The sequence below is a fragment of the Pyxicephalus adspersus genome, chromosome 3 (genome assembly GCF_032062135.1).
Source record: "Pyxicephalus adspersus chromosome 3, UCB_Pads_2.0, whole genome shotgun sequence".
Lineage (NCBI taxonomy): Eukaryota > Metazoa > Chordata > Amphibia > Anura > Pyxicephalidae > Pyxicephalus > Pyxicephalus adspersus.
The window spans coordinates 12,813,591-12,823,241 of record NC_092860.1 but is presented as its reverse complement, the minus strand read 5'-3'; the positions used below and the strand labels follow the sequence as shown (position 1 = coordinate 12,823,241).

The 9,651-nt window shown below is 41.2% G+C and overlaps 1 protein-coding gene across 1 annotated transcript in view; it reads right to left on the bottom strand.

The window, feature by feature from the left end:
- Positions 1–9,651, bottom strand: part of ACSS2 (acyl-CoA synthetase short chain family member 2) — a 33,778-nt gene that overhangs the window by 8,846 nt on the left and 15,281 nt on the right. Inside the window, exons 3-8 of the mRNA XM_072403197.1 lie at positions 7,054–7,145; positions 6,234–6,337; positions 5,127–5,199; positions 4,407–4,482; positions 3,531–3,645; positions 1,585–1,623 (exon numbers count right to left, since the gene is read on the bottom strand). Of these exons, the coding sequence (XP_072259298.1) occupies positions 1,585–1,623; positions 3,531–3,645; positions 4,407–4,482; positions 5,127–5,199; positions 6,234–6,337; positions 7,054–7,145 (499 nt within the window). The remainder of the gene's footprint in view (positions 1–1,584; positions 1,624–3,530; positions 3,646–4,406; positions 4,483–5,126; positions 5,200–6,233; positions 6,338–7,053; positions 7,146–9,651) is intronic.

The window sequence follows — 9,651 nt, the reverse complement described above, 5'->3', positions numbered from 1 at the left end:
AAAAATGTTTTTCAAAGCCTCTGTGCAACTACCCTGCTCACTCACCATTTCTTATCACACTGTTGCCACTTTGCTATATCCCTCCCGTAAGCTTTTCTTTTTTTTTAGTCTCTACTCTTCAGAGGAAGTGCTCCCATTGCAAGCCTGGCTTTGGCACACAGCAACTTAATATAAAGACCAACATCAAACCTTTTGGAGAAATACAATTATCAATGAATGAGTGTATTTTAATATCTCCCTATATTACTTATAATATTTGTTCATAACAAAAAAACAATTGACCATTATGGGCAGTTTGGTTGCTAGTCCCACAGTCTCATCCATACGCCAAACTTTATTACGTTCTTTCACAATACTAATTCGCTTGTAATTTTGCAAGATGAAAGTCAACGATAGGCTAAATGCCAGAACCTGGACGGTGGTATTCCGGTGTCTAATTACAGGTCATTTCCATTCCCCTTTGTTTCAAATATTCTTCCTTATGTATTGCTCAGGTACAAGAGGAAGTTGTTTGGTAGACCAGACCCTTTTTCTTGTGGAAGCAAGCTATTTGTTTAATAGGCAAACCTTAATTCTAAAGCTTTGGTCAGAATGGAGAAGGTTTAGGACCTCTGATTTTGAATGTAAAAAAAAAACTGACTTTTTTTTGTGTTATTTAAAATAGAGAGACCCAATCAAAGGCAAAAGTACAGGAGAATTAGGGCTTAATTTGACCGACTGGGATGTTGTGGTGTGGTTACCACTTTCTTACGTCAATGCACTGCAACCTCGGACAGGATGCCACATGTAGAATCCACCCAAGACATAGAGAATGAATGGGGGCAACAATAGAGAGTTCAGTACCGCACAATGCAGTCCAATGTCAAATGAGGGTATCGGAAGAGGGTCTGAATCCGCTCAGAGGCTTTTACTGTAAATAATTCCTAATTTACTTGCAATTTGCCTTTCAACTTGCTGGACTCCCTGTAAACTGACAAAATATCACTAAACAATTTTATTACTCCAGGGAGAGTCAGTTTCCTGGCACAGCTCCCTTGCTTGTTGTACGTCATGGCCTTATCTTCTTCTTGGAGCGTCCAGTTACTGTTTTTGCTGTGCCAGCTCTCCCACCCCTCCATACCTAACCTTTTATGTAGCAGCCAGGAGTGAAGTTAATAGTGTAGATAAATTGTTGAGGGCCAGGATCTGGACACATTTTTAGTATTTATTAGATTTTAGTAAATAAGGTATTGAATAGTATGCAACGGGTCAGAAAATGGCCCAAATCAGGCCTGTATTTGGTCCTCAAACTGTTTTGATGTCCCCACATGGTACAGGTAAATAACATTCACAGAACACATACAGATTTATATTGAACTGAATAGTTTGGCATTGGAATTGCACGTGTCAATCTAAAACTGATCTGTTTAATGATCAACATCTTAAAAAAAAGAGGCAATGTTAAAAGTGACTGTTGATCTACGCCTACACAAAACAGCCTGGGTTAATAGCACACCCGGTGACTAAGACAGACAGAGCCGCCGTGCTGTTAGTCAGACTCGGGACAGTTACCACACATAGTGTCTTGCTGGTACAAGAAAATACCTGGGGATGAGATCTTTTTTGTTTCTCTTGCTTGTTATCCTGTCAAAAACCCAGATAGACAAAGCATTGAAAAGCCTTACAACCAGAAAAAGAGATCAGACAAAAAAGCAAAATTCTGTAAAGGTGATCCGAGTCAGTATTACAGACAGTATTTTGCTATATTTGAATTAATATGCTTGCCCAACCCCACCTTCCTGATCAGTCCTATAATACCAACCCTGGCAGGGAATCTATAAATACTCAGTTGCCCAGTCTCTTGAAGTATCCAGAGCATCTCCTGGGAAATTATCAGACTTTGGTTGCTGCTACGTGTATATGGTGTCCTGACCTGCCCTGTTTTGGATATGGAAGAGGAAAACCTTCAAACACCTTTTTTACAAATTCCAGAAAATGAATTTACTATAAGTCACAAAAGCTGATGTGTTTCAGGAGTTCAAAGAGTCCCCCTTAGGGCTAAGTGAATATTGAATATAAAGTGTATACTAGACTATTCACTTTAAATTATGATTTAATACATAGTATATAAAAGAACACCACTCTGCTTCAGAAGTTGGCTAGGGCAACTTTCACTAACCACCCCCTCATGTCCAGATGCCATTATTGCAGCAGAAAAGTGGTCCCTGGACAGGTGAATGGTTTAACAAAAAGTCAGACACCATAATAAGACATACTACATCATGAATAGAATATCTTGTGGTGTCTGCGTTTACAAGAAAACCTGTACTGGCCTTCACTGCTAACCAAACGATGGTTTGTCCAGCTGATCCATTAACCAAAAAACTGAGCCACTGACCTGGAGCAAACATGCATATCAAGAGTTTGGACTTTACTTTGACTCCACTTGTGTTAGGTATTAAAAACAGTTTTGGCAGCCTTCATATTTCTGTCCTCACAGTTCAGTTTAAAATGAAGTGTAGGTTTGCAGCACTAACCCGAGACATAAAACTTAGCCCACATGCCCTTCTGCTTGTTCTACAAAACTTAAGCTATGTACACATGTCCATTGGTTCTCGCTCGATAATCGACTCAGGGCCGTTATCAGACAAGAATCTGGCATGTGTAGAGCGCCCGTCGTCCATCATCCGAAGACCATCCTGCCGGATCCACTGACGATGGACGACGAACGATCCTAATGCAAGGGAAGAGGGCGAGCGTGCAGCGGGGTGCCGCTCTGATGTTCTCCCCCTCCCCTCTGTATGTACAACATTCGTTCATGCATCGTGCAGTGCTTAGTTGTTGGAAAAGATCCTATCCAATGACAATTATTGCATGTGTGTATGCAGCTTTATGGAAGATTTTTTTCATTTATTGGATACATTTACAATACCGAGATCAGAAAAGTGGAGTTAGGCTTCAAATCTTCTTGCAGCTACAAAAATGGCAACAAGTACAAACAAGGCATTGTACAAGAGAAGGAAATTATTAAGACTGTCAGGAGCAAGACAATGGCATTAGTATATACAGATAACTAGGTCTGAATCAGACAAATTTACTGAAATTAAGCAACAATTGATCAGATGCTGTCTACTCTCTGGATGCTTAATGTGCTTATATAGCAGGAAAAAAAGTGTACCTATGGCTATTAGCCATACAAATCCATATTGAACACAAAAAAATAAATAAATATTATGTATCTTGTTGTTATGTTATACAAATAGAATACAATGGGCAAGTAAAATTCACATAGAATTTTTTTGAATAAAGTTTCCAGAAGTATAATTTAGGCAGATAGTGCACATCACTTAAAAAGATTATGTGCAAAAGTCAGCATTTACAATAGCCTGCAGTATGGTAGGGCTGCGTGTCACCTGTTCCCGGTGTCCTACAAGTACCAGGATTTAAACCTATTAACAAGGAATAGGCTAGTAAGTTAAGGCCCTTTCAAGCATTTACCAGATCTACAGTAAACCACAATTGTCCAGACGTGTAGCTCCAAAATCACCTACCGGAACATTCGGGCAGAGCCTCTTGCATGGTGGCGATGCATTGCTTGTTCCATCACCAATAATGTCATCTCTGCCCAGATGTTTGAGTACAATGCACTTTTTCAGAGGGTAATTCCTAGAAAGAAGCACCAGTGTTATTCAGATACTATTTAGTAGAAGCCATTTCAATATCATATTTAGGCCGGTAATGAGTATAAGTGAAAATAATTCATGTACTGACTAGCATGCCCAATTTAGAGATTCACAGCCCAGGGCCAGAACAGTGTATAGGGGCCCCAGAGCTCAGTATTCTCCCTAACTGTAATGTTTATGCAGCCAAATTTAAAGTGGAGCCATAATAGTCTATGCCCTGGCTAAAACACATTCAACTATTTGAGGATTTTGTAGCTCCAGAGGAAATACACTGAGCCAGTCCTGGGAAATGTGTCTGATGAGGATAGGACAAGGATACCATTTTTATTGTAAACATGCTCAGCCTTTAAATAATTTGTTATAAGTTAAAAAAAACAAAAAAAAAAAAACAACAGGGATACCTAATCTAGCCAATAATTTAGGCTACGTACACACGTGCAATGGTTCCCATCTGATAATCGGCTCAGGGCTGTTATGAGACGAGAATCTTGTGTGTGTATAGTGCTCATAGTCCATCAAGACGATGGACGATGACTGATCGTAATGGAAGTAAAGGGGAAGAGGGGTGCCGCTCCATTGTTCTCCCCCTCCCCTCTCCATAAAGCAGAACGGTGTTCTATGTACAGCACTCGTTCATGCATCGCGCAGTCGTTAGAAAGAATCCTGAAAGATCCTTTTCAATGACGATTATTGCACCTGTGTACATAGCCCTAGGCACACAATTGATTGTACAAACATACTCACTTTTCTGCACATTTTTTCAGTGCTTCATCTGCGATTAACTTCAGGTTAATTAATTTATCCCCACGAAAAAATCCATCTATTAAAAAAAAAGAAAAAAGGAGCAATTTTAATGTCACTTAAACACTGTCACTTTAATGTCACTGTCACAAAACAAAAAGGATCAGTTCTTAGATTAATTCAACTAAATAGTACACTTATACTACAGCAACCAGGTTCTGCAGTTTTCGAGCAAAGCAGATAGTACCAGCCAAGAGCATATGAAAAGTAGCCTAGGATTTGGACCTGTTGGCTAAAAATGTAAACATATCCAATAGACATGAGCGATAGGTAACACTAACCCCACTGAACATTTCTTTTGGTTGTATGTTTAAGACCTGAATATAAAGAACCTTAGTTCCAGGCAGGATACAATGCCTGTTCTATAGCTTTGATAGAAATGTTATTTGCATGCACATTGTTTGCAGTGTATGGCATAAGCAAATTATTTTATTTTTGGAGATTGTCTTTTAGAGCAATTAGTGATGTGAACTTTAATGAAAACAATGCAACAATACACCAATTCTGCTCACATTGTGAAGAACAAGTTTCTTCATTCTCTGGGTCTGTTTTTTAGGTTTAGTCCACAATTAGTAACATGTAATATATGCCTGAAGTAATTAGATGTGTCCTGAACAGAATACATAAAATATATACAAAAGCCACAACAGAAACATCATTTACCTGCTGTTATTAGGAGAGAACAGTGACTGTCCAGGATCCTCTCACACAGAGACTCGGCTGAAAATCCAGCAAACTAAAAGGAAAGGAGGGAGAGATTAGAGAGAGAGATTTGAACTCGGTTGATAAAGAGCAACAGGAAAGACAACAGGGTAGGTCCAAGAAATTTAGGATTCATTCATAGGTAAGAGTTGCTCTGTGGTGGTAATGCACACACAATACCATGTGTTGCAATAAAGCAGCCCTTTTGTAATATTTTGAGCCTGATCTATGAAAGTTTTCCAAGGCTGGATAGAATACACTTTCATCAGTGAATCTGGGTGATCCAGAAAACCAGCAATGGATCTGGTCCAGGATTGAAAACATTTGCTAACAAAAAGCAAATTACTTTAGGGAATCCATTCCAGGTTTACTGAGTCACCCAGCATCACTAATGAAGGAGGGTACACCAGCCTTGAAAAGCTTTCATAAATCAGGTCCTATGAGTGGGCTGCAAACATACCAGAAGGGTTAAAAATAAGGACATGGCACTTTCAGACTAGAAATCAGTTTGCTCTTCTCAGTACTGACAACCCTGTAACTTATGGAAGTTGGCATTGTACAGTTAACCAAATTATGCTTTGGCAGCTTTCTCTTTGGGCCATAAATGATTTTCGCAAATTACATAGCAAGACATTACTGGATAGACCTTCTAAAATAGGACAATGCTTATTAAATTAAACATAAGATATTCAGCCATTACGGACCTTCTGAAAATGCTAGTTGTGACACTCTCAGAGTCACCAACCCAAAACAAGCAAGCAGCTAATAAAGTGAGAGGGTAAAAAAGCCACCGGACAGGCATCTACTACATCAATAATGGAGGACAGCAATGGCAACAGCCATATGGGGAGCCAAATATCAAGGCCATTCTGATTTTTATGAATCTGTCACTGAAGTAAACATATCTTAATTGCCAAAAAAAACCTTTTCTCTTCCTTGCTGGAACAATTATCTGGTTTAATAATTCTATGTTGCATACTAGACATTCCAATAAGAGAGCCCGGCACCGGTTTTAGCACATACCAACTGCTCCAACAAAAAAATAGAATGGTCAACAAAGAAACTCACAACTATGGAGTGTATTGCCCCAATTCGTGCACACGCCAACATTGCCACCACCAACTCAATCACCATGGGCATGTATATGGATACACGATCTCCTTTCTTCACACCTGATAAAACAAATTGTCCCAAATTAATAAACATCACATTCCATAATATAAAACTTTACTACATTAGCTTCAATAAATGCTGCAGTTAAAATAAAGCCTTGTTGCACACAAATCATTGGGAGTGATTGCTGCTTCCTAACTATTGACAACCATGGCTGCTAGGTGGAAGCTTCAAGCAGCATCCGGCCAATAGCTTTCCATGGAGGAAAAAATTAAGGTGGGTTGGGGATGGATGACAACCACCCACCAACCTCCATCACCTGGACAATTGGTGGTGGCTGCCGTCCGAGAACTGCTTGCAGACTGGCACTAAATAAGCATTAAATTGCATTGCACTTCATTCGTAAGAAACGCCTCCTGCTTATATAAAGTGTGTGTAAAATGAAAGCAATGAATATGAAAATATACTATTTAAAGTTACAATGCTGCCATCGGATTACTGGAAAAGAGGAGACAAAGGAAATGATTCCTCCTGCCTGCAGCAGACTGATGACCTCATCTTGCCCTAAGTCACTGGTCAGCTTTTTAAAAATATTAATGCTTTTCAGAACATTTATAATGATGCTGTATATTGTGACACTGGGACTTTTTTTCTGCAGCATTGTAAAGTTACTGAAAGGTTTTAAGGAAGTTGTCCCTTTAAACATTTCCAAATATAACACGATTGTATTTTATATGCACAGCAATGAACAAGCTGGTAATGAGAAGTTGTGTACCTTGGTCACGTAGAACATTGGCGAACTGGCACACCTTCTTCAGGAGCTCTGCATATGTGATGGACATGGCGTCTCCCGGCTCATTACCTTCCCTGCAACAAAATCCAACACAACATCCGTTAATATCCTGACTGGGTACATGTCATCCTGAACCATGTTAAAAAGTTTCTTTAGCATCTTATATAATAAAAATCTGTCTCTTATATCAGACTGTGACTCAGTTTACTGTCAAGGTGAAGTTGTATTTTGAATCGTTGAAAGTAGACAAGAATATACCCCCCAGGAGGACTGTATTAGTATTGTGATGGATTTATATGTTTATATAGTGCCAACATCTTCTGTGGTGTTGTACAGCCGAAAATATATAGTACAGAAAATTATACATACAGGGAGGGGATATAAATAATACTCATGTAAATTTATAAATTGGGAAATAATGGAAATACTAGAAACAGAGTACAGAGCTTTTGAGCTTATGATCTAAGGGACTGTGCCATCTGCTTAGTCCTCAATTGGGGGTAACGCTATGCTCTGCCCTCCTGCAGGGTTGCTCTCTAGGCTCTGCCCTCAAGCAGGGTTGTGGTATGAGCTTTGCTCTCCTGCAGGGGATTTCTAACATGCTCTGCCCTCCAGCGGGGTTGTGTTATTACAGGCTTGGGCAAACTATGGCCCCTGGGCCATATACGGCCCGTTAGGGTTTTTTATCTGGCCCATTGAACTCTCTTTCTACTTCAGCAGCTCCACTGAAGTAGACCCGCAGTCCCGGTCAGGAGGACCCTGCTGAGGGGCCGCACCGGCCAGAGCCGCGGACAATGTCCCCTGTACAAATCCCGGGCTCAGGGAAGTGGGCAGAACAACCCACCAACTCTCCCATCACAGGCTCAGATCTGCGATTGGGGAGTGGGCGGGGTTTTGCCATCATGACGTCACGCTTAGTGACACCCGTCTCGGCGCTCCATCCATCTGATCCTGCCCACCCCTGTGCTATGATCTTTGTCTTTTGGAGGGGTCATGGTGGTATATGCTTTGCCCTTTAGGGTTGCTCTAGTCTCTGCCCTCCAGCAGGGTTGCATTATGAGCTTTGACCTCCAGAGAGGTCATGATAAGCCCTCGGCCCTCCAGCCCTCTGTGGGGCAGTGCTATATGATTTGCCTATATATATGCTCTATATTCCCTATTCCCTCTAGTAGGGTTGCGCTAGGAGCTTTGACCTCCAGCGGGTCGGGCTATACACTCCGCCTTCCAATGGGGTTGTGTTATGCGCTCTTACTTCCAGCAGGCTTGCGCTCTACCCTCTGCCCCCATGTGGGGTCATGCCTTATGCTCCACTCTCCAGCATTGTCACACTGCACATTCTGCCCTCCAGAAGGGTTGTAATATACAATCCGCCCTCCAACACAGTCACGCTATACACTCTGCCCTCCAGCAGCTAGCAGCAAGAAGCCCACCTCATTCCCTAGCTGGAGGACTCCCAGCATCATCCACGCCTTCTCTACCCAGACTGGCTGTCCCTGGCCCAGCATATTTCAATCCTTTCCATCACGGTGGTTCAGCATCACATGTGGGCACCACCACAACTTTCCGTTTTTAAGAAGCTATGTACAGCACCCTACCAGGCCCCTGCATTGCATAGAGAAACATAACAACCCAGTACTGAGGTCATTAAGTCTAAAGTCATATATTGTGAAAACAGAAATGTTTTGTTAGATAATTGGCACCTGTGACTAAAAACCAGGGCGTCTTCTGCTCATCATTCTACTTCATGTGTATGAATGCGGGTGTTGTCACATTTTGTTTGTTGCCTAAATAAATGGTGCCGGTGTCCTATCACAGAACATTGGGAGGAATGATACTCTGCAGTAATTAAACTTAGTGTTGTAAACAATGAACAGCCGGAGTCACTCCAGATCTGGCCAGGGAAAAGTAACATTTATGTACACAAAACTTTTATTTTTGGTTCAATAGAGGGAACAAGAAGAACCGGTTTCATTTTGCTGTCTGGGTAACTTGTCCTTACGGCCTCTGGTACTGGAAACAACTAAAAAAATTTCAGACGGACACAGAGCCATAAAATCCTGGCATGAATTGTATTTTAATTTCCTGTTTTATTACGTATATGAGAGGTGCTCTACATTTCTGTGTACAGTCCTGAGCCCAGTGACCCAACAAATCTCTACTGCAGTTTATTACACAGATTGGTCACCTCCACACCCCCAGCCTGTGATTGGACAGAGAAGCAGCCATGGCACAGTTTTCATTCAGTATTTTCCTTGCCAGATCATGTGCTCTGCGGTATATCTGATTGGCTGCTAGAGAGTCAGAGAGTACTGAACAGGGGAGTCCTAAAAGCTGGAACCAAGGCAAGTTTAGGTAATTATGGGAATTGCTTATAGAATATGAATATTTTGACGCCCTCATAACAGAAACAGTTTTTAATATTTAGTTTCAGCCCATGAGGTAAATTGGGGTCCCTGACCTGTGAGGTAAATGGGGGAAGGGGGGAGCCCAGGCATGTGAGGTAAAAATAGGAAAGAGGAGGTGAGGGTGCCTATGACGTGAAGTAAAAGCAGGCGTGTTTATGACCTGTAAAAGCAGAGG